The sequence below is a fragment of the Lissotriton helveticus genome, chromosome 2_1 (assembly GCF_964261635.1).
Source record: "Lissotriton helveticus chromosome 2_1, aLisHel1.1, whole genome shotgun sequence".
Lineage (NCBI taxonomy): Eukaryota > Metazoa > Chordata > Amphibia > Caudata > Salamandridae > Lissotriton > Lissotriton helveticus.
This window is the reverse complement of record NC_136059.1, coordinates 13,929,630-13,954,202: the sequence shown is the minus strand read 5'-3', so window position 1 is coordinate 13,954,202 and position 24,573 is coordinate 13,929,630. Positions and strand designations below refer to the sequence as shown.

Sequence of the window (24,573 nt, the reverse complement as noted above, 5' to 3'; positions counted from 1 at the left end):
TACCTCTCTCTGAGGATAGACCCTCTCTCTGAGGACAGATCTCTTCACTACCTCTCTCTGAGGATAGACCCTCTCTCTGAGGACAGATCTCTACTCTACCTCTCTCTGAGGATAGACCCTCTCTCTGAGGACAGATCTCTACTCTACCTCTCTCTGAGGATAGACCCTCTCTCTGAGGACAGATCTCTTCACTACCTCTCTCTGAGGATAGACCCTCTCTCTGAGGACAGATCTCTTCACTACCTCTCTCTGAGGATAGACCCTCTCTCTGAGGACAGATCTCTACTCTACCTCTCTCTGAGGATAGACCCTCTCTCTGAGGACAGATCTCTACTCTACCTCTCTCTGAGGATAGACCCTCTCTCTGAGGACAGATCTCTTCACTACCTCTCTCTGAGGATAGACCCTCTCTCTGAGGACAGATCTCTTCACTACCTCTCTCTGAGGATAGACCCTCTCTCTGAGGACAGATCTCTTCACTACCTCTCTCTGAGGATAGACCCTCTCTCTGAGGACAGATCTCTACTCTACCTCTCTCTGAGGATAGACCCTCTCTCTGAGGACAGATCTCTACTCTACCTCTCTCTGAGGATAGACCCTCTCTCTGAGGACAGATCTCTTCACTACCTCTCTCTGAGGATAGACCCTCTCTCTGAGGACAGATCTCTTCACTACCTCTCTCTGAGGATAGACCCTCTCTCTGAGGACAGATCTCTTCACTACCTCTCTCTGAGGATAGACCCTCTCTCTGAGGACAGATCTCTTCACTACCTCTCTCTGAGGATAGACCCTCTCTCTGAGGACAGATCTCTTCACTACCTCTCTCTGAGGATAGACCCTCTCTCTGAGGACAGATCTCTACTCTACCTCTCTCTGAGGATAGACCCTCTCTCTGAGGACAGATCTCTACTCTACCTCTCTCTGAGGATAGACCCTCTCTCTGAGGACAGATCTCTACTCTACCTCTCTCTGAGGATAGACCCTCTCTCTGAGGACAGATCTCTTCACTACCTCTCTCTGAGGATAGACCCTCTCTCTGAGGACAGATCTCTACTCTACCTCTCTCTGAGGATAGACCCTCTCTCTGAGGACAGATCTCTACTCTACCTCTTTCTGAGGATAGACCCTCTCTCTGAGGACAGATCTCTTCACTACCTCTCTCTGAGGATAGACCCTCTCTCTGAGGACAGATCTCTTCACTACCTCTCTCTGAGGATAGACCCTCTCTCTGAGGACAGATCTCTACTCTACCTCTCTCTGAGGATAGACCCTCTCTCTGAGGACAGATCTCTACTCTACCTCTCTCTGAGGATAGACCCTCTCTCTGAGGACAGATCTCTACTCTACCTCTCTCTGAGGACAGATCTCTTCTCTACCTCTCTCTGAGGACAGATCTCTTCTCTACCTCTCTCTGAGGACAGAGCATGTTTCTGCCTCTCGCTGAGGACAGAACCTCTCTGTGCCTCTCACGAAGGGAAGACACCTCTCTCCCTGCCTCTGACTTTAGAATACCTGCCAAGTAGTGCCTGTCTGTCTGTGTCTGGCACCGGGGCACCCCTCTGCCTGGCACTGGTGTTAGAGCACATCTGGACTCCCTCTGACTCTGGATTACCCTCTCTCTGTCTTCTGTGGATCACGTGTCTCTTTCTCACCCACAGGAGCCCCCGGGCAGAAGGAGCAGCTCCAGAAAGAAACACACACAGTAAGTACCGAGAGATGAGCCTTATGAGCACCCATAGATTGTGATGGTGTCTGTGTATATAGGGTTAGCCCAACAGGAAATGCATATTGTGTTTTACTAATAACTGTTCCATGAATATGTTCAATATTTTAAAAAAACATCCTGCTGTTTGAATCCAAGACACCATGCACACATTGTTATAGGTGACACAAAGTTATGCATTTCTCCATGTTTGTCCTTTCAGAAACAACCTCTCAAGACCACGGCTGGCATCGCTTAGCTCTTTAATGCAGGTGCCATCACCCACGCCTGTGAGTTCAGCTCTGACATGCCTTCCTCATGCATGCTTAGGGGAGGGCTGTAATACAGACCCCGAGCAGAGATCTCCTCTCTCCCACCGACCTCCTCTCCTTCTGACCCGTCTGCTTCTCTGCACAGGCCTCATGAGGTTTGAGAAAGCTGCAATAACACCTTGGCTGCTTGACATACCCCTCTGCTGTGCTGGGCCATAATGTTAATGGGTGTGGCCATGACGAGCTCAGCTCGTCATGAGCACCCTAGAGGTATACCTCATGACGAGCTGAGCTCGTCATGAGCACCCTAGAGGTATACCCCATGACGAGCTCAGCTCGTCATGAGCACCCTAGAGGTATACCTCATGACGAGCTCAGCTCGTCATGAGCACCCTCGAGGTATACCTCACGACGAGCTCAGCTCGTCATGAGCACCCTAGAAATATACCTCATGACGAGCTCAGCTCGTCATGAGCACCCTAGAGGTATACCTCATGACGAGCTCCGCTCGTCATGAGCACCCTCGAGGTATACCTCACGACGAGCTCAGCTCGTCATGAGCACCCTCGAGGTATACCCCATGACGAGCTCAGCTCGTCATGAGCACCCTAGAGGTATACCTCATGACGAGCTGAGCTCGTCATGAGCACCCTAGAGGTATACCCCATGACGAGCTCAGCTCGTCATGAGCACCCTAGAGGTATACCTCATGACGAGCTCAGCTCGTCATGAGCACCCTAGAAATATACCTCATGACGAGCTCAGCTCGTCATGAGCACCCTAGAAATATACCTCATGACGAGCTCCGCTCGTCATTAGCACCCTAGAGGTATACCTCACGATGAGCTCAGCTCGTCATGAGCACCCTAGAGGTATACCTCATGACGAGCTCAGCTCGTCATGAGCACCCTAGAGGTATACCTCATGACGAGCTCAGCTCGTCATGAGCACCCTCGAGGTATACCTCATGCCGAGCTCAACTCGTCATGAGCACCCTAGAGGTATACCTCATGACGAGCTCAGCTCGTCATGAGCACCCTCGAGGTATACCTCATGACGAGGAGCACCCTAGAGGTATACCTCATGACGAGCTCAGCTCGTCATGAGCACCCTCGAGGTATACCTCATGACGAGCTCAGCTCGTCATGAGCACCCTCGAGGTATACCTCATGACAAGGAGCACCCTAGAGGTATACCTCATGACGAGTGAGCTCGACATGAGCACCCTCGAGGTATACCTCATGACGAGCTCAGCTCGTCATGAGCACCCTAGAGGTATACCTCATACCGAGCTCAGCTCGTCATGAGCACCCTAGAGGTATACCTCATACCGAGCTCAGCTCGTCATGAGCACCCTAGAGGTATACCTCATACCGAGCTCAGCTTGTCATGAGCACCCTAGAGGTATACCTCATGCCGAGCTCAACTCGTCATGAGCACCCTAGAGGTATACCTCATGACGAGAGCACCCTAGAGGTATACCTCATGACGAGCTCAGCTCGCCATGAGCACCCTAGAGGTATACCTCATGACGAGCTCAGCTCGTCATGAGCACCCTAGAGGTATACCTCATGACGAGCTCAGCTCGTCAAGAGCACCCTAGAGGTATACCTCATGACGAGCTCAGCTCGCCATGAGCACCCTAGAGGTATACCTCATGACGAGCTCAGCTCGCCATGAGCACCCTAGAGGTATACCTCATGACGAGCTCAGCTCGCCATGAGCACCCTAGAGGTATACCTCATGCCGAGCTCAGCTCGTCAAGAGCACCCTAGAGGTATACCTCATGACGAGCTCAGCTCGCCATGAGCACCCTAGAGGTATACCTCATGACGAGCTCAACTCGTCATGAGCACCCTAGAGGTATACCTCATGACGAGCTGAGCTCGTCATGAGCATCGAAGGTGCCTGTGACCCCAAACCTGAGAGGGGCTGGTAGAACAATCTGGGAGAAGGACAGTCAGGAGCATGTTAATGAAAGAATCGTGCAGGGCAGCCAGTCAAGTTGCTGCGCTCGACTGCGCGATAGGGAAAGAACAGATGTCACCATATTAAACATTAGGCGGTGCAGTCCTGTCTTTTCCCCTGCTCCGGGACACAATGTGCTGCCTCGCACCACACAGGCTCCCTTGCACCATGGTGCGAGTGTCCCTGCTTTGTAAGCAGTATTGTTTTTGCGCCGGAAGGGACACCCGCCTGCAAAAAACCCTCCCCTGAAGCATATTCCTCTTTCTATGTCTGCTGCAGAATGCAGGAGACAGAGACGTAGGAGACAATGAGGAGAAATAAATACATTTCTCCTCACTATGCCTCAGCTGGGGATGCTTAGCATTATGTCAGATTCCCAGCTCCACCAGTAATGGTAGATCCAGGAATGTGCCAGAATCCATAGGTGATTGCATGTGGGGCGCCCCCCAGGGGCAGAGTAATGCAACACAGCGATTTACGATTTACAAAGATGCGTACAGAGTACCCTGTGGTACAAATCGGCATAAAGGTGCAAACAAGTGCCACCTAATATCTCCTACAAAATACTACAACCAGCACCAACCACTGTGCGTCTGCAGCAGATCTCACCCTCAGCCCTGTTTATTGTTCTGGTGAGTCATGCCATTGAGGGGGTGAGGTCACTTCCTCCTAGAGATCAGAGACAGCACTGCAGAGAACATCAGACTCACATTCACACAAAACCTTCAGGTCATCTTTATAAAATGCCAATTTCTAAGATAAAAAGAGGGGACAAAGCTTTCTAACAACAACTTAAAACCTACAGAACAGAATAAAATGTGCATTTGATTGAGTGGCTTTCCCATCACATGGGCATGCAGGTGCATGCTTTGTCCATGCCTCCTTTCTGAATGATGGGGGATGCCCAGCTTTCATTGTGTGGGTTCCCATCTCTCCTGGACCTTTGTTACCCTAATTAAAGAGCCCAGTTCGCCCTGGTGTAAGGGCCCTGCAGACACCTTGATACAGCCAGGTCTGGCTCTGTCATCCTTCTCTCTCTCCCTTTTCCTGATAATGTTTATTTTCAGCTCTTTTTGCTGAACTGTAAGGGACTGGCTGGACTCTTGAGGGAGGTTTTTTCATCTATGTCTCTTTGAGTAGTTTGTTCAGAAATACCAGCAAGGGACTCTTGTCCTGGTGCTCGAGCATACGGCAGTCTCCAATAACTTTGGGCCCAATTCCCAAAGTAATCTGAGACAAAATCCTAACTTTACGACTTTCGGTATTCACGAAGGGCATTTAGGAGTAGTAAAGTTACGATTTAATCTCAGATTACTTTTGTGTATCGGGCCCTTCTCTTGTAAATGTTGTTCCAGTCTTGCCCCATCTGTTACACCAGTGAAAATGTGCACTGAGCTGAATTGTGTCTTCCAAATGTGATGCATTTCATGCTCTATGGGGGGCTGACGCTGGCACGGAGCAGGGGACAGTCAAAAGGCTATGAAGGAAAGTGTTTTTCCTGAAGTTCTGAGACTGTAATCTCTGCCCTGATTCATAGGGTGGCCCATAGGGTCGCTGCACAGGGTAGCCCCATAGGGTGGTCAATAGGGTGGTGGATAGGATGCATTTACACTTAAACAGCTGCAACATTTTGTGTATGATGATTTATGACCCATTCTCTTTGCAACTCTGAAGAGAGCCTCAGTTTCACTTATAGATTAAGGGTTCCAGATAGTAATACCGCGTCATCTGCACATAGGAGCATAGGTGTTGCGTGAGAGCCTATTTTGTGCACGTCAGCATCCACCTCTTCTTACATGCTGCCCACCTCATTTACGTACAAAGAGAATAGAAATGGGACAGACGCAGCCTCGCCTAATGCCCCCAATAACCCACACTCACTTTAGATCCGGTCACTTAATTTTTGTTATCATAGTCTGACACAGAGCAAGAGAGAAAAACATAGAAGAGGGACAGGAAGAAGACAAAGATGGAAAACCAGTGACAAGGAAAGGGGGCATAAAAAAGAACATCATATGGTGAAATAGGCAGGCAGGGCCTGTCATGTGACGAATCAGAGAGGTGAGAGATGGAATTGACTCCACACTGTCTTAGTATTCCACAGCCCAACCTTTGATGGCAGTGACTGCAGGCTTCTGGGCACACATTTCCCTCCTACACTTTTAGGCCCTAATTAAAATGCCTGACCGGCATTGTTGCAGTAATGGAACCGTCCAACAAGGAGTCCACGGTCCCATCTGCCACATTAAGATGTGACCGCCAGTATGGCGGTCGGAAATGTGCCCTTTTTTTTGCGTCGGGTGCTGCCTGTCCTGAAAGGGCCGCAGCACGAGCCACAATAAGAAAAGGGCACGAAGACAAACATCCTCACACCTTGTGCCATGCACCACATGGTCCTTTGCACAAGGTGCATGGATGTTTGGGTGGGCACAGAGGGACGGGGACCCTGCTAGAGGCCGGAAAAGTCTGTTTCAGACAGCCTTTCCATGTTAGACCACATTGAAAGGCTGCTTCAAAGGTCCATCGTAATCCCTACAGCAGTGCGTGAGCAGGCACCACCCCATTGTAGGAGATTAGTTTCCGACTGATGGTCGGACGAGCCCCTTGAACCGGTCGGGAATCATCAGTCAGTCCATCCGCATGCTGCCTCCAACCGCTGCGCATCTTAGTGTGGCAGTCGGACCGCAGCACCAGAGGGCGGTTGGACCGCAATCGATGACCACAACCAACAATCCGTTGTCTGCGGTCCGACCAACATAATAATGAGGGTCTTATTGTTTTACAAATGAAGCACAGCATCTATACAATCAAAGCATGCAGCATGGTACTGCTTGATACCCATCAGAAAATGTGCTTCAACAGCATAGAACGGAGCAGGAGGCACTTTATAAATACTGCTATTCCCATTAAAACATCAGAATTACATTAAGGGGCGTATTTATCGAAGCGTTGGGTCACCCTTGTGCCACTCAATGGGTAGCAAGAGCAATGCAACACTTAACTCTGATTTATCAGGGCTTGCAAGGCCGCCGTGCATCGCCGTGCGCGGCTTGGCAAATCTAGGATAATGCAAAGCAGAGCGAATCACTGTGTTGTGCTAGTCTCCCCCAGGGAGGTGTTCCATGGGTCGAATATTGGTGTTCGAAAGCATCCATCAATAGACTTTGTTGCAATCCCAGATTTACCAATACAAGTAGACCTGGGAATGTGATAAAATGCTACACCTCCCCAGGTTCGGCGCTCCGAGGAGAAATACCTTTATTTTTAACTATTCCTTCCTCTTTCTATGTGTTCTGAATTCTGCAGCACACATAGTAAGAAGAGCATTTCTCAGGAGAAACTTGCTTGCAACTCAGGCACCCTTGCACCATGGTGCACACATTGGTACTATTCAGCACACTGTGTGTAGGCTCTGGGAAACAAGAGGAATGCGCGTATATTGTTAAGTACCACAGATTCCTGCCCTTTCGCTATCACACAGCACAGAGTAGCAAGTCACCTTGCTGAGATCAGAGATTTAAGGAGGTCAAAGAAATGTGTGGCCTTGCATAAAACATTTCATTGAAGCCCCAGTTGAGTGGGGGAGGACACAGGCAGACCATCTTTGTTGAGGGCTTGGCTGATAAACCCCTGGATTCCCAGCTCACACATCTGGAGACCCAGGCCGGCCAACTCGAGACTCTGCCCCCGGAGGACAGGACCGAGGCTCAGGATAGGAGGCGAGGTCAGGCAGAGCTCCTTGGAGGCTGCCAAGCTGCCATGGATATCTTTGGTAGCCCGAGTGAATGGATGGGGAGAGACAAATGGGAAGCTCCTCCATCGCCGGGCCACTTACCCTTACATTTATTCACATTTCATATACATTTCATAGTCATCATTTCTGCACCGGCTTTTCCAGCTTCCCTCAGTGTGTCATGCGCGCTACAGGTTTCCTCAACTGCGTGCAGAGTTCATCAAGAAGACTCCCTCAGCTGGTGGCAAAGCCTGCCCTCACTTCTGCTGTCAGCCCTGCTGCTGTCAGCCCTGCTGCTGTCAGCCCTGCTGCTGTCAGTCCTTCTGCTGTCAGCCCTTCTGCTGTCAGCCCTTCTGCTGCCTCAGCCCTTCTGCTGCCAGCCCTGCTGCTGTCAGCCCTGCTGCTGTCAGCCCTTCTGCTGTCAGCCCTGCTGCTGTCAGCCCTGCTGCTTTCAGCCCTGCTGCTTTCAGCCCTGCTGCTGTCTGCCCTTCTGCTGTCAGCCCTTCTGCTGTCAGCCCTTCTGCTGTCAGCCCTTCTGCTGCCAGCCCTTCTGCTGTCAGCCCTTCTGCTGTCAGCCCTTCTGCTGTCAGCCCTTTTGCTGCCTCAGCCCTTCTGCTGTCAGCCCTTCTGCTGTCAGCCCTTCTGCTGTCAGCCCTTCAACTATCAGTCATTCTGCTGCCTTAGCCCTTCTGCTGTCAGCCCTTCTGCTGTCAACCCTGCTGCTGTCAGCCCTTCTGCTGCCTCAGCCCTTCTGCTGTCAGCCCTTCTGCTGCCAGCCCTTCTTCTGTCAGCCCTTCTGCTGTCAGCCCTTCTGCTGTCAGCCCTTCTGCTGTCAGCCCTTCTGCTGCCTCAGCCCTTCTGCTGTCAGCCCTGCTGCTGTCAGCCCTTCTGCTGTCAGCCCTTCTGCTGTCAGCCCTGCTGCTGTCAGCCCTTCTGCTGTCAGCCCTTCTGCTGTCAGCCCTTCTGCTGTCAGCCCTTATGCTGTCAGCCCTTCTGCTGTCAGCCCTGCTGCTGTCAGCCCTTCTGCTGTCAGCCCTTCTGCTGTCAGCCCTTCTGCTGTCAGCCCTTCTGCTGCCAGCCCTTCTGCTGTCAGCCCTTCTGCTATCAGCCCTTCTGCTGCCTCAGCCCTTCTGCTGTCAGCCCTTCTGCTGTCAGCCCTGCTGCTGTCATCCCTTCTGCTGCCTCAGCCCTTCTGCTGTCAGCCCTTCTGCTGCCAGCCCTTCTGCTGTCAGCCCTTCTGCTGTCAGTCCTTCTGCTGCCTCAGCCCTTCTGCTGTCAGCCCTGATGCTGTCAGCCCTTCTGCTGTCAGCCCTTCTGCTGCCTCAGTCCTTCTGCTGTCAGCCCTGCTGCTGTCAGCCCTTCTGCTGTCAGCCCTTCTGCTGTCACCCCGTCTGCTGTCAGCCCTTCTGCTAACAGCCCTTCTGCTGTCAGCCCTTCTGCTGCCAGCCCTTCTGCTGTCAGCCCTTCTGCTATCAGCCCTTCTGCTGCCTCAGCCCTTCTGCTGTCAGCCCTTCTGCTGTCAGCCCTTCTGCTGCCCCAGCCCTTCTGCTGTCAGCCCTGCTGCTGTCAGCCCTTCTGCTGTCAGCCCTTCTTCTGTCAGCCCTTCTGCTGTCAGCCCTTCTTCTGTCAGCCCTTCTGCTGTCAGCCCTTCTGCTATCAGCCCTTCTGCTGCCTCAGCAATTCTGCTGCTTCAGCCCTTCTGCTGCCTCAGCCCTTCTGATGTCAGCCTTTCTGGTGTCAGCCCTGCAGCTGTCAGCCCTCCTGCTGCCTCAGCCCTTCTGCTGTCAGCCCTTCTGCTTCCAGCCTTTCTGCTGTCAGCCCTTCTGCTGTCAGCCCTTCTGCTGCCTCAGCCCTGCTGCTGTCAGCCCTGCTGCTGTCAGCCCTTCTGCTGTCAGCCCTTCTGCTGTCAGCCCTTCTGCTGTCTCAGTCCTTCTGCTGTCAGCCCTTCTGCTGTCAGCCCTTCTGCTGTCAGCCCTTCTGCTGTCAGCCCTTCTGCAGCCTCAGCGCTTCTGCTGTCAGCACTGCTGCTGTCAGCCCTTCTGCTGTCAGCCCTTCTGCTGCCTCAGCCCTTCTGCTGTCAGCCTTTCTGCTGCCAGCCCTTCTGCTGCCTCAGCCCTTCTGCTGTCAGCCCTTCTGCTATCAGCCCTTCTGCTGTCAGCCCTTCTGCTGTCAGCCCTTCTGCTATCAGCCCTTCTGCTGCCTCAGCCCTTCTGCTGTTAGCCATTCTGCTGTCAGCCCTTCTGCTGTCAGCTCTTCTGCTGTCAGACCTTCTGCTGTCAGCCCTTCTGCTATCAGCCCTTCTGCTGCCCCAGCCCTTCTGCTGTCAGCCCTTCTGCTGTCAGCCTTGCTGCTGTCAGCCCTTCTGCTGTCAGCCCTTCTGCTGTCAGCCCTTCTGCTGCCTCAGCCCTTCTGCTGCCTCAGCCCTTCTGCTGTCAACCCTTCTGCTGTCAGCCCTTCTGCTGTCAGCCCTGCTGCTGTCAGCCCTGCTGCTGTCAGCCCTTCTGCTGCCTCAGCCCTTCTGCTGTCAGCCCTTCTGCTGCCTCAGCCCTTCTGCTGTCAGCCCTTCTGCTGTCAGCCCTTCTGCTGCCTCCGCCCTTCTGCTGTCAGCCCTTCTGCTGCCTCAGCCCTTCTGCTGTCAGCCCTTTTGCTGTCCGCCCTGCTGCTGTCAGCCCTTCTGCTGTCAGCCCTTCTGCTGTCAGCCCTTCTGCTGTCAGCCCTTCTTCTGCCTCAGCCCTTCTGCTGCCTCAGCCCTTCTGCTGTCAGCCCTTCTGCTGTCAGCCCTGCTGCTGTCAACCCTTCTGCTGCCTCAGCCCTTCTGCTGTCAGCCCTTTTGCTGTCCGCCCTGCTGCTGTCAGCCCTTCTGCTGTCAGCCCTTCTGCTGTCAGCCCTTCTGCTGTCAGCCCTTCTTCTGCCTCAGCCCTTCTGCTGCCTCAGCCTTTCTGCTGTCAGCCCTTCTGCTGTCAGCCCTTCTACTGTCAACCCTTCTGCTGTCAGCCCTTCTGCTGTCAGCCCTACTGCTGCCTCAGCCCTTCTGCTGTCAGCCCTTCTGCTGTCAGCCCTTCTGCTGTCAGCCCTTCTGCTGCCTCAGCCCTTCTGCTGCCTCAGCCCTTCTGCTGTCAGCCATTCTGCTGTCAGCCATTCTGCTGTCAGCCCTTCTGCTGACTCAGCACTTCTGCTGTCAGCCCTTCTGCTGTCAACCCTTCTGCTGTCAGCCATTCTGCTGTCAGCCCTTCTGCTATCAGCCCTTCTGCTGAAAGCCCTTCTGCTGCCTCAGCCCTTCTGCTGCCTCAGCCCTTCTGCTGTCAGCCCTTCTCCTGTCTGCGCTGCCTGCGTTCAGCCCTTCTGCTGCCTCAGCCCTTCTGCTGTCAGCCTTTCTGCTGCCTCAGCCCTTCTGCTGTCAGCCATTCTGCTGTCAGCCCTGCTGCTGTCAGCCCTTCTGCTGCCTCAGCCCTTCTGCTGTCAGCCCTTCTGCTGCCTCAGCCCTTCTGCTGTCAGCCCTTCTGCTGTCAGCCCTGCTGCTTTCAGCCCTTCTGCTGTCAGCCCTTCTGCTGCCTCAGCCCTCTGCTGTCAGCCCTTCTGCTGCCTCAGCCCTGCTGCTGTCAGCCCTTCGGCTGTCAGCCCTTCTGCTGCTTCAGCCCTGCTGCTGTCAGCCCTTCTGCTGCCTCAGCCCTTCTGATGTCATCCCTTCTGCTGTCAGCCCTTCTGCTGCCCCAGCCCTTCTGCTGTCAGCCCTTCTGCTGTCAGCCCTGCTGCTGTCAGCCCTGATGCTGTCAGCCCTTCTGCTGTCAGCCCTTCTGCTGCCTCAGCCCTTCTGCTGTCAGCCCTTCTGCTGTCAGCCCTTCTGCTGCCCCAGCCCTTCTGCTGTCAGCCCTTCTGCTGTCAGCCCTGCTGCTGTCAGCCCTTCGGCTGTCAGCCCTTCTGCTGCTTCAGCCCTGCTGCTGTCAGCCCTTCTGCTGCCTCAGCCCTTCTGATGTCATCCCTTCTACTGTCAGCCCTTCTGCTGTCAGCCCTTCTGCTGTCAGCCCTTCTGCTGTCAGTCCTTCTGCTGTCAGCCTTTCTGCTGTCAGCCCGTCTGCTATCAGCCCTTCTGCTGCCTCAGCCCTTCTGCTGTCAGCCCTCCTGCTGTCAGCCCTGCTGCTGTCAGCCCTTCTGCTGCCTCAGGCCTGCTGCTGCCTCAGCCCTGCTGCTGTCAGCCCTTCTGCTGCCTCAGCCCTCTGCTGTCAGCCCTTCTGCTGCCTCAGCCCTGCTGCTGTCAGCCCTTCGGCTGTCAGCCCTTCTGCTGCTTCAGCCCTGCTGCTGTCAGCCCTTCTGCTGCCTCAGCCCTTCTGATGTCATCCCTTCTGCTGTCAGCCCTTCTGCTGCCCCAGCCCTTCTGCTGTCAGCCCTTCTGCTGTCAGCCCTGCTGCTGTCAGCCCTGATGCTGTCAGCCCTTCTGCTGTCAGCCCTTCTGCTGCCTCAGCCCTTCTGCTGTCAGCCCTTCTGCTGTCAGCCCTTCTGCTGCCCCAGCCCTTCTGCTGTCAGCCCTTCTGCTGTCAGCCCTGCTGCTGTCAGCCCTTCGGCTGTCAGCCCTTCTGCTGCTTCAGCCCTGCTGCTGTCAGCCCTTCTGCTGCCTCAGCCCTTCTGATGTCATCCCTTCTACTGTCAGCCCTTCTGCTGTCAGCCCTTCTGCTGTCAGCCCTTCTGCTGTCAGTCCTTCTGCTGTCAGCCTTTCTGCTGTCAGCCCGTCTGCTATCAGCCCTTCTGCTGCCTCAGCCCTTCTGCTGTCAGCCCTCCTGCTGTCAGCCCTGCTGCTGTCAGCCCTTCTGCTGCCTCAGGCCTGCTGCTGCCTCAGCCCTGCTGCTGTCAGCCCTGCTGCTGTCAGCCCTTCTGCTGCCTCAGGCCTGCTGCTGCCTCAGCCCTCCTGCTGTCAGCCCTGCTGCTGTCAGCCCTTCTGCTGCCTCAGGCCTGCTGCTGTCAGCCCTTCTGCTGCCTCAGGCCTGCTGCTGTCAGCCCTTCGGCTGTCAGGCCTGCTGCTGTCAGCCCTGCTGCTGTCAGCCCTGCTGCTGTTTCTAATCTCCACTGCTGGTGGGAAGCCCGTTTACACATCTCTGGCCTCAGCCTTGCTGGATTGATGGAAGTCACACATGTCCTTATCTTCCCAGCAGTGTGTGAACCCGGACGCTGTGCGGGCGCTCAGCCCTTTCAGTTGTGAGTCTAGTCAAGCGTGGTGACTATTCAGCATTTATGGCCGTCTGCTGTACTCTACATTTCAATATCTCCCCTGCCAGCCTCACCCATGCTGGCTGGCGCAGCTGGTTCAACGTGTTCTCGTCTGCTGTGTCCTTCTGTGCCGAATGGATTCAATCTTTCCGCAGAATCATTCCCCTTCAGCTGTGTTGGGACCGCTCTGCTTCATCTCCTTTGCTGTCTGAAGGAATGAAAGTCCGGCTCTGAGCAGAGTCTGATCGCTGCCGCTGCGTGTGGGATACTTTAAAGGCTGCCCTTCCATCATTCCTCCTTTATTTGCCTGCCAGCTTCATCCACGCTGACAGGCACAGCTTCCACAAGGCAGTTTCTTGTGCATCGTCCATTAAAGTGCTACATATATAATCACCCTGCCTCATCCGCGCTGAAGGCACAGCTGGCACTGAATCTTTCAACCACCATTCTTTCCAAAAGACGTGCAGACGGTGCTCTAAATCGCTCTCTCAAGAAATCCTGCAGAGGGTGCACTGAATGGGCCTAATTTATGAGAAATGTCGCATCGCTGCGTGAAAGCAGCGATGCGTCACTTCTCACTGAGCCCTCCTTGCGACATACCTGTTCCGTCATATTTACTGTATGCCGCATCATGTCGCAAGGAGTTACAGATACGTCAGTATTTTTTACGTATCTGTAAGTGCAAAAGTGACACATTGCTGGAGTGTGTCACAAAAGTGACGCAACTCCACCAATGCGTCTTTTCACATGGGGCAAGCCCCATGTGAAAGGGCCTGCGTCAGTCTTACGCAGGTGCAAAATTTTGACGCAACGGCATCCTAGAAGTGATGCAGTGAAATCTCATAGATTTCACTGCGTCACTTCTACAAGGTTTTTTGCGGGAGAACGCCCCCCTGCATACATTATAGCTGACGCAGGTATAATGTGGCGCAGGGGTTTACAAACTGATGCATCTGCTTAGATGCGTCACTTTGTAAACAGTGCGCAACAGGAGGCATGTTTTACGCTGCCGATGCGTCACAAAAAAGTGACGCATCGGAAGCGCAAAACTGACGCAAGGCCTCATAAATGAGGCCCAATATCTCTTGCACTATTCTTCTCTGAAACCCTGCAGATGATCCTATAAATCTCTCCTGCACTGTCCTTACAAGAAACCAAATAGAGGGTGCTCTAAATCAGTCTTGCACTATTTTTTCAAGAAACCCTGAAGATAAGGCTCTGAATCTCTCTTGCACTATTCTGCCGAGAAGCCCTGCAGAGGGTGCTCTAACTCCCACTTCCACTACAACATTACTTAACATTTCTTATTGCTCTATAAAGTTTTAATTCTTTGGGGCTTCAAAATATGTCAGTGTGAAAGCAAAAACGCAGCTTTCAAACTGACCTCTGAATCGCACAGTATTATGGGTAATTCCAAATTACATTACATGTCAAATTACATTAACTTGTAATATGACAGATGCGATATCCGTCTCATTTGTGATGGAGTAACCCGTCCGCCAATCTCAGAATCAGGCCCCGAGGGTCATACAAAAAGCCACTTTTCCTAAACATTGATCCTTGGGGACATTTAAAAACTGCATTGCATTTCTACATACCCATATTTCATTCATTAGATTTTCATATTCAGCTGCAGCTCAGTTGATACATCAAGAGTGATTTTTTTATAACCAACATGCTCTCTATATCCCAGGGAGTACTACATTTTGTCCGGTTAGACTACATTGGCTAATGCTGCAAGAACCTTCCAGAAAAAGGCATTTACATCTATTTTCATTTTTTCCTGTTGATTTTTTATTTCAATGATTACTTTCTTTGAGAAAGCCACACACAGTTTATAAAATTACCCTTTGCAGAATTCTGAATTGTGTCGCTTTTCAGAAATGTACAGCCTTCTGAGTTTCACACATGTTTTCTCTACTACAGCTCCCTTACAACTGCAGCAACAAATAGGAAAAATCGATTACCATTTGAAAATTAAAAAATCTGTGGTAATTTCTTTTTTTTCAAGACTGTTAGATGAGAAGAAGAGATGGTTGCAGCACAGCTACCATTTTAATTGATGACATTAACAGAGCAAATGTCATACTTTCTTGTGCTTTATATTTTTCCAATGTTTTCACCCAAAAACTAAATATTGCTACATTTTACTATTCTTTCAGCTTCCTCAAGGGGGATCAACTAACCCTGGGTACTAGGGGGAGTTTTGTATGATTTTGCGACAGGTTGCATGAGGATTGAGACTCAGCCTTGACACAAAATCATTTTTGGCTTTTACTAAGCCACACAAACCTGGTTTGCATGGCATAGTATATACAAAGTATTGCAACTCAGCATTGTGTTACTCTGTGCCATGTAGACATTGCATGAGTGAGGCATAGGTGCACCCATGCTTACGTACATCGATGAAACACAGATTGTGTAAACCTGAAGTGCGCTGCCCGACAGAGGCTTAACCTGGAGGATATCTTTATTTCTCCCCGTTACTTCCTCTTCGCATTCTGCATCGAACATAGAAAGAGGAAAATGCCTCATAGGATTGATTTGGTTCGGGAAGGCGTCCTTACTTGCACAAACCTGTCCTGTCAGTAACACAGGCAATCTTGCGCCATAGTGCAAGGGTGCATGCGTTGGTGCTAGGAAGCCTCAAGTGTGCCATTGCACAGAGAGGGATGAATAGCAGCATATCTTAGTAGACATATTGCTCTTCATTTCTCTCCCATTCACACAACACTCTGCAGCACCTTGCCTTGCTGCACAGCGTTGTGATAATTCTTAATAAATCTGTTTCTAAGGGGCCGATTCCAATCTCGGTCGGAAGGGCACCGAATCAGGCTCGGCATTAGCGGATCCGATTCGGAGGCTGAATTTCCGTCCGAGTCGCACATGGGTCCGGACGTCGAAGTACGATGCGAACAAGCGCAAAATCTCCATCTGAATCGTTTCCCGGTCCACACCGCTCTGTACCACGAGATCACAAGCAAACCGTGGCATGCAATGGAGACAATTCACGACCGAGCTAGTACGATGTTCGATTTGGACAGCCGGATCCAGTCGGAGCATCGGGTTCACAATAGCTCCCGGAGTTGGACTTCTGGGGTCCGCATCGGACCCCAGTTGCCCTCAGCCTTATAACTCAGAAACAGGGGAGACCCATGAGTCTCCCCAACACAGGCATATACGGTGCGGATGGCACCGACGGATACCCACTGTAGGGGGCACACTTGTCCGCGACATAACCATGTAGTCCCTGGCTCCCATTTACTTCTATCGGAGTCTGACCGAACCGAGTCCGACAGCATTCGGCCGCATTGTACTCGCTCGGTCGGACTGCAGGACTCCAGCTCATCGGAGAACACTCCAGATCTGGCTCGGTCGGAGAGCTTTCCGACCCAGTTTGGAATCGGTTCCTAAGTGTTGAAGAACATTAAAATAAATATCAGGCTTTCACATGGAGACTGCACCAGGGGGGCACTCCACTATACAGAAGGCAGTGGTGTTCTGTGACCATACCTTGGCAAGCATGCTCGAGTCAGGAGACATGGGATGGAAGAGAGCCCAGGAAACCTCTGGCAAGACTCAGCTCCACAGAATAATGTGGTGGTGCTGCAGACCCAGGCTGCTGTAGACAGCTTTCATTTTATTTTATTTTCTAATAACCCGCTTTCCCCAGTGTCCTCCACCCCTCCCACCCCTCCCACATCCTGCCCCCTAACTCCTATCCATGCAAGCGGCCGCTGTGTTTTTCTCATATATATCTTTACAATGCATGCCTTGACCACACATTTATGTTAAGTTGGGATTTCCCCCAATAAATATTTTTTCATATATATATATATGTATATATATACACCATGCGTTTTAATTGCATGTGTTGTAAAAGCAAAAGCATATGCGTTCTTCAAAAATGTGGGGTAACAAATGCATTGTAGAGGCATGCTAAGTATTTCTCTGCATTATTCTATCATACAACCCATGGCCTGAAGATCTCGACAATCCTGTCTTCATGTTTTCCTAACCTGCTTCCAATGAAGATAAATGTTTAAAACAGACCTCTCTAATGAACACAACACCATTTGCATTAACAGTCTGTTCCTGATCCCAGATTCTATACACCTCTTCTATCACTTCTTGACTGTATCCTTGACCTTGACCTACAGCCTGATTCATCAAGCCGAATTGCGCTCGCAAAGGGCCAGATTCTGAGAATCTGGCCCTTTGCGAGCGCAATTTTTGCATTTGGGATTCATCATCCCAAATGCAAAAATCGGTAATTGCTAATTCGCTAAATTGCGAGAAATTACATTTAAGGAATCTCTATTTGAGATTTCTTAAATGCAATTCATCAACCATTTTTAAATTGCTAATTCGCAATTTCGGGCCGCTATTTACCGCGAGGTCAAACCTCGTGGTAAATAGCGAAAACTTAGAAAAATGCTTTTAAAAGCATTTTTCTAAGTTGCATGTTGCACACACACATGTCCTGCGGACATGTGTGTGCGCAACACCACTGTAAATTACATTTCAGGGGTGCTACATGGTGTCCTTTGGACACCCCTAGCACCCTTGAAATCGCTATCTTATTTGCGATTAGCAAATTGCTAATCGCAAATAAGGAATACTCCCCATTCATTCCTATGGGCCTATAGGCCCATAGGAATGAATGGGGAGTATTCCTTATTTGCGATTAGCAATTTGCTAATCGCAAATAAGGAATGTGTAGGAATCGCAATTTATTTAGCGATTCCTACATGAATACCGTTTTGCAAGTCTGTAATAGCGATTCCTTATGAATCGCTATTAAAGACTCGCAAAACACGCCGATGATGAATCAGGCTGCTAGTGACTAGAGCTGCAATATACAAATACCACATGAATCCATATTTATATACATTTAATTCACTGCCAGATCTCCCACCTTCTCGACGACACACAAGGTGATCCCTACCAATTTAGTTTGCGATGGATTGGGCAAGAGAAGGGGATTACAGGTTTATGCCCGCAGGTGGATGGCACATAGCCCCACTGTATCACTGACCCATTGTTGTATGGCGTTTTATGATCCAAGCGAAATTTCCCGATTCATGCCCTTAAATGGGTACAATTCACATTGCCCTAATATAGGCATTGAAATTATACCCATATTTAGACATAGCCATTGCAGTCCAAATACAGGCATGGCTATTTCCACCCGTTCTAAAAAGCCACAACGATTTTTTGGAAAAATCGGCTTAAGCAGTCAGGGACATCCCCTCGCTTGAATATTGATTTGTCCAAGAACTCATGGAGTTTTCAAAGAACTACCATTCCCTTCGGGTTCTTTGATGACGTTATTATGGTCGACTTTACGTCAAACTAGGCACCATCAAGGGATAAATATGCCTTCACTTGCTCCAGCAAGGACACGGTGGTTCGGATCAGTTCGACTATCAACTTGCCTGACGCAGCTCGCTACAGCAAGTGCCGAAGAAAGCCGACCCTCCAGCTAACGTACTGATCGAGACGCTGTCTTTTCTCTTGCCGAGAAATCCAGCTCCAGTGTTTCCAGGCTACCCTTGCGGGGTGTTGGGAAATTGAGTCCGGAGACAGAGATACCAGACCTCCTTCATTCTAAACCAAGGTACGGAGCTGATTAGTCTCCCTACAGAAAAATGTAAAAATATACTTTGGTGTGGAAGACCAAGGACAGTATTGTACATTCATCAGATGTTCCTTGTTTGTGCTGGGCCCACCGTTTAAAAGGTGCAACCGGCACAAATAAGGGAAATGAACTCTATTAGGATGAGTGCTGTGCCCCCAGTGCAGCTGCAGACTCGCGCTGCCCCAGGGCAACACATTCATGTGAAAAACGCAGCTGCTGCTTTGAAGCCGCAATGTGTTTTGCAGTGCAGGCGGCACTTTTAAGGGGAATTAGAGATCCCTTTGTAGGCGAGGGCAGTGAGTGACTGCACCAGCCACCTGCAAGGGGATGTCTGGGGGGCCAGGGGACCCCCTTTACCTCCTCCGAAGGGCTTCTATCAAGGGATGCACTGACAGTGCGCCCCCTTTTACTTGGACCACTCTCAGTGCACCTTCTGACAGCTTCCTTTCCTATGCACCCATGTCTGTAATACGGCGCGGGCACAGAGCCAAAGGCGTTTCCTCATTTTCATGAGGCCATGCCCCCCATGCCCATGAGGGAACACTCCCTAATGATAGTGCTCGTGCTTTATGTGCAAAGAGAACTATTGATGGACAGAATGCAGAACAATGTCATACAGTCACCCCAGTACAGAGATCTGGGCCTAAATCCATCGTTTTTTTGCTCACCATGCCATTCCAGTTTGGACCCAGCCGTATGCAAATCAGTTTTGACCCTGCGCCCAATGGAAACAGTGCTTTATGTGCGTCAGCGCTATCAGTACCACAGAAGGGGACACACAAGCATCTACGGCCCCTTCTGTGCACCAAAGTGCTTCAGTGGCATGTAAAGCTTGTGCAAATGCTCGTTGTGCTCCCAGGCCACTTCCGTGATATGGCCTTAGGACTCGGAGTAATGAGGATTAATGGCAAGTAATGTCAGGCAGACGCACACTGATGAGCAAAGGTGGCCCTGCTGGCGTCACACCACACACGTCTCAATGAACCTTTCACATACAGTACTCTGCCTTCAATTACTTCCGTTACACCTGCTGTAGCCTAGTAAGGATACGTAAGACAGACTCTTCTGTGGCCATGCCCTTGATGACTCTCTGGAAAATCCTCCATCATACGTGCTGATGGAATGTGCTTGACATGTTGACTGTTTGCAGATAACAAGAGCCATGAAACCCTTTGCAGTGACCCAGGAACCTCCAATCTCTGTGACCTTCTCCTCCTCCCCAACCAATCTCTCTGCTTGCAAAGCATTGCTTGTTTTCCACTCACACGCCATGTTATTTTGATTATTTCTGTCCTGGCTGTAAATGTTGCTTCTGTTACTTAAGATAATAACAAAACATGCATTCCACTTTTTAATTACTTTTTAAATTACATTTGAAGGTCATTTCTCGTACCAAGGCAACCTCTATCCTGTTGCCTTTTCTTGTGTTCACATCTCTCATTTGTTTTCTTCTCCAATCTGTTGCCTCGCCTCTAACTCAATCATCCTGTTTGTTGTCTTGTTCCCTCAGGCTCCTCACATCTTTAGGACTCACAGGATCCCTGGAGCACCGCAGGCGTGAAGGCGCTCTTCCACCATGGGGAACTACTGCGTGACCTTTGTCAACGAGACCCCCTACGTCTTCAGCTATGCTCACACCTACCTGGGCAGCGAGTGGAATATCCAGGCAAGTATGGCCCTGATGAACTTCCCTGTTTGTGTAGAAGGGATAAACCCTCTATTGCTCACACCCTACATCCCATGCCCTAGTCTCTGTTCTTTTACTGCCGACTGTTGTCGCCTTGACAGGAATCCTCATCCAATGGAGTGCGAGGACTTGTGCTCTCACTCTCTGATTCATCTTACGAGGGTCTTTTTTCCTTCAAACTTCACCTCTTAGTTTTCTGAAGGATTTAAAGGGCTATGAAGATGTATTTTAAGTCAACAGTGTGAAGTTCACATCTCTATCACTATGACATTTGTAGACGTTGCAGAAAATTAACGATGTAAAATATACCCTAAAAATGTTGCAAAAGTTGGTACTTACACTCGGTTGTACAGCATTACAATGCGGGGTTTTACCCCGCATGCCATTACAATGCAGTTTTTACAACGCAAGTCGTTAACAACGACTTGCATTGGGGGGCGCTGGATAGTGGAATAGTTTAATTTTCTATTCCAACTCCAGCCCACGTTGACAAAAGGGAAGGTGTTGGATAGAAAATTAAACTATTCCCTATCTTGCAGCACCCTCCAGCGCAAGTCGTTGTAACGACTTGCGTTGTAATAGCAGCATTGTAATAGCAGTGCGGGGTAATGCCCGCGTTGTTATGGATGTTTCCCTTACACTCTCTCCTAAAAACATCTTTCTTCACTAAGAAAGAGATGGGTATTCAAATGTAACAAATGTACTTCATCTTATTATTTGAGTAAGTAAGTCTTGTCTTAATAGTCTGTTAACTAAGGTATGAAGTTAGAGTTTGGCAAATAGGGTGCTTCATTCCAAAGAGGACAGGTACACAGTTGACCCAGCCCTTGGTCTGACAGCCTCATTCAGAGCGGTTCAGGTGGCCTTTGGGTTCATCAACAGAATTCTTTCTATGACAGCCTGATGGAGTACAGGGGGTCAAGGATCACACATTGCAGTACCTGAACGTTTTAGGATGGATGGAGAAATGCCTTTTCTTTTCTGTCATAGCCTGGAAAATCCTTGCGGCGAGGTTCAGGAAAAACTCAATGATGTCCCCCACACCCTAGGAGGGAAGTCCCACGGCGTGGGGGTCAATATTTTTTTTGTTTTTCAGAAAGAGACTCCTACTTGATATGGTTTTGAAAAACAAAAATAAAGTCTTACAATGTTTGGTGGATGGTTGTTGAAAATTGACTGTGGCTGTCCACTAATCGTTGAGTCCATTGAAAGGGACAACTGCGGCCGAGGTTCCTTCCAATGGACTGAGACGACTACTGAACTATACCGTTCATGAGGTACAATAAACTGATCTCTTGGCCTAGTCTCTTAATTTGTAAGATGAAGTACCATTGAGATGAGGAGGTAACATTCTTCACTATGCACAAACAAACTACTTTATCGGCCAACCTTAAATCAGGCCCTACATGTCAGTCTCTTTAACTTACAAAGCAGTATTCTTCCTCTCAAAGTCAATGTAGAGGAATGTGAAAGACTCCTCATCATCATTCTCCTTCCCAGAACATTCATCTGATCAGGAAACAGCATTCTGTGTTTTGTGATAAAAGGCAGAGACATTGGTTAAAAATCTGTCAGAGACATCTGCACACAGGCCTTTTGGATTTCAGCTATACTAAGATGTTTGTGTTCTCCCATGGCTGCTCCTGGAACTGAGCCTCTCCCCAGCCACTGGCATGGAGAGTTGGCTGAGGCCGGTAAGATGCTGCTACTTGATTGCAGTTGCCTTTCAAGGCAATATTGATATCATGGTAAGCATTGTTTATGTGATTCCATGTATGGATCCTTGGAATGTCTACTACATAAGGAAGCCACCTTCATTGATAGATCTATGCAGGATGAAGCAACCAGTTCAAAAACTAAAAGACAAGAGATGTTGAACAAAACAGGAACAGGTTGGTTTAATTAAATGCAGCGGCCCGAAGTGCATCGACAGAGCTGAGTCTGAAGAAAGTCTCTTTTTGTACAGAAGTTTGGCCACCCATTTGTACCGTTTATGAGGCACAATAAACTGATCTCTTGGCCTAGTCTTAAACAACAAGTACAATCATCTGATAAGGGGGACAAAGGTATCTCTCGACTGGAGAGAGCAAGTGTGTGCCGGTGTGTCTGTGTCCAGATGTCGGCCGCGGGGAGCGCATGATCCCTGCTTGTGGTGTGCATACTGCGTCCTGATTGACTGAGTGTTGCTAACTTTATGTTAAATCTATCTTTGTGGCATTTTGGGAACGTGCACCTTTGGCCAAAAGTGTTTCATTGGGACCAATTTCCTTGGACCTGTTTGTGGTGTAACTGCATCTGTGGGACCGATCGGGGTTTCCCCCGTTCATGTGTTCGTCCTCGGGCTAAGTACAACCCTACCTCTGACCTGCCAATCGGTAGGCTGGGGTTTTGGTTCCAGGGCCTGTTGGATTCATCAGAGATGACCACCTCATCAACCCCGATAGGTCTGATGAATCCGACAGAAATGATATGAGTTCATTAAATTGTGCACAATCAACATGGCATTCATTGAATTTTACCGACATCCTCTGTATTGTGTGCACAGTTGCAATAGCGTACATCAAAATTGGCTTTTCTGATATTAACATAGTTAGCATGCATAAATTATGGCATACCATTGGCATTGTTTTTACCGGTATTGACATTGTTATGCGAGCACATTTCATCACATGCATCAACGTTGCATTTATTGGTAATGCCATGTCGGGCCTGCTTCTATCATGCTGAGTAATGTAATGTAATGTAATGTAATGATGTCTTGTAAAGCGCGTGTATCACCCCACATGGGGTATCTCAGCGCTGTAGACCGCTGGGGAACCCGTCCTGGCTTTCCCTGTGAGATAGTCCCTACTGGGTATCTCCAAGGTGAGACCAGGCATCCCCGGCGTATGTGGGGCGCCGTTGTGGAGATGAGGCAAGCTAATGCCCAGAGTTGCCGAGTGTGATCCCTGGTTAGAGTAGGCACCGAGGCGAGAATTATCGAGTCCGCTGACCCTGGTCCACGACTCTGCCGCGTCGGGAATTGAACCCTGGTCCCGGGCCGTCCTCTCCTTCCAGGTCTGCCTCCTCTAACCAGTGAGCCACACCGCTCCACTAATGACACTATATTCATGAATATTAACATCACACTACTCTGAGCCATATGGTGCACCCGTTGCATGATGTTAACAGCTTCCCAAATCTCTGTCGTATTCCATACTGTCCATGTAGCACACCACCAACATGACAGGTCACACGTTTCGTAAAACCATTGGCATGGAGATGATGGCGGGGAATCATATGATGGCTGATATGGCATTGGCTAAGAAGCGCAAGCATTTCTTGTGACACAAATTGAACTCTTTTATCTGCAAACACTTACCTCATAAATGACTCCCCTAATATTAGGTTTGCATTGCCAGTTCCCCTCCTTCCTCCCTCAGCAAGCTCTAGAGCTGATCTATACTCTGCATTTAACTCATGCAGCGGTCTCGCTGATTTACCACAAATTCGACCCATGGCCCATCTGGCAAATTTACAGATTGCAAAACTGGAATGGATTTCTGAAAATTCATTAGTGTAAAACCTTAACCACCTCAGGGATGTACCATGTTACTCCGCATACTTTTACTCCGCATACCGTTACAACGCGACATTTACAACGCATACCATTACAACGCATAGCGCTTTGGGGTGCTGGATAGTGGTAAGTATAATTTACTATTCTAACTCCAGTCCCCGTGGACCCTAGGGAAGGTGTTGGATAGTAAATTATACTTATTCCCTATCCTAGAGAGCCCCCCAGCGCAATGCGTTGTAATGGTATGCGGAGTAAAAGATGCGTTGTAACGGGTGTATACCCCACCTCAGCAATCCTGAAAAAACATAGCACAAATGTTCTTTCTATGAATCGTTTGAGCCGGATGTCCCTCTCAATCCCACCCCAATGACTCTGAGCCTCAAAGTGGAATGGAAAACGCCTGTCTCCCCCCACAGATGCGTTTTGCCCCACTCCAAAGGAAACTACTCTACCATCTTGGTAAAGGGTTGAACGCTTCTTGGGACCTCTCTCTGGGCCACCCTCCAGCAGCAAACTTCTACCCCACTCACAGGTCTGCATTGCTCTCCTCTTCTGAGCAAGCATCAATGGCTGCCATCAAACCTGCGCCATCTTGCTCTTCTCATGAGCACTCGATTGAATAGGAGGTGAGGGAGTCCTAGGCACATACAGCTAGATTCATCAAGCTTAATTGCGCTCGCGATTCTCAGAATCTGGCCCTTTGCGAGTGCAATTTTTGCATTTGGGATTCATCATCCCAAATGCAAAATTCGCTATTAAAGAATTCGGACATTTGCGAGGAATCGCATTTAAGGAATCTCTATTTGAGATTC

General features: G+C 50.0%; 1 protein-coding gene across 1 annotated transcript in view; it reads left to right on the top strand.

Annotated features, from left to right (window-relative positions):
- Positions 1 to 1,668: 1,668 nt before the first annotated feature.
- The window catches only part of LOC144817668 (uncharacterized), a 230,244-nt gene continuing 207,339 nt past the window's right edge, over positions 1,669 to 24,573 (top strand). The window contains exons 1-2 of the mRNA XM_078674398.1: positions 1,669 to 1,702; positions 20,026 to 20,181. Coding sequence (XP_078530524.1) covers positions 20,092 to 20,181 — 90 coding nt within the window. The 5' untranslated portion in view covers positions 1,669 to 1,702; positions 20,026 to 20,091. The remainder of the gene's footprint in view (positions 1,703 to 20,025; positions 20,182 to 24,573) is intronic.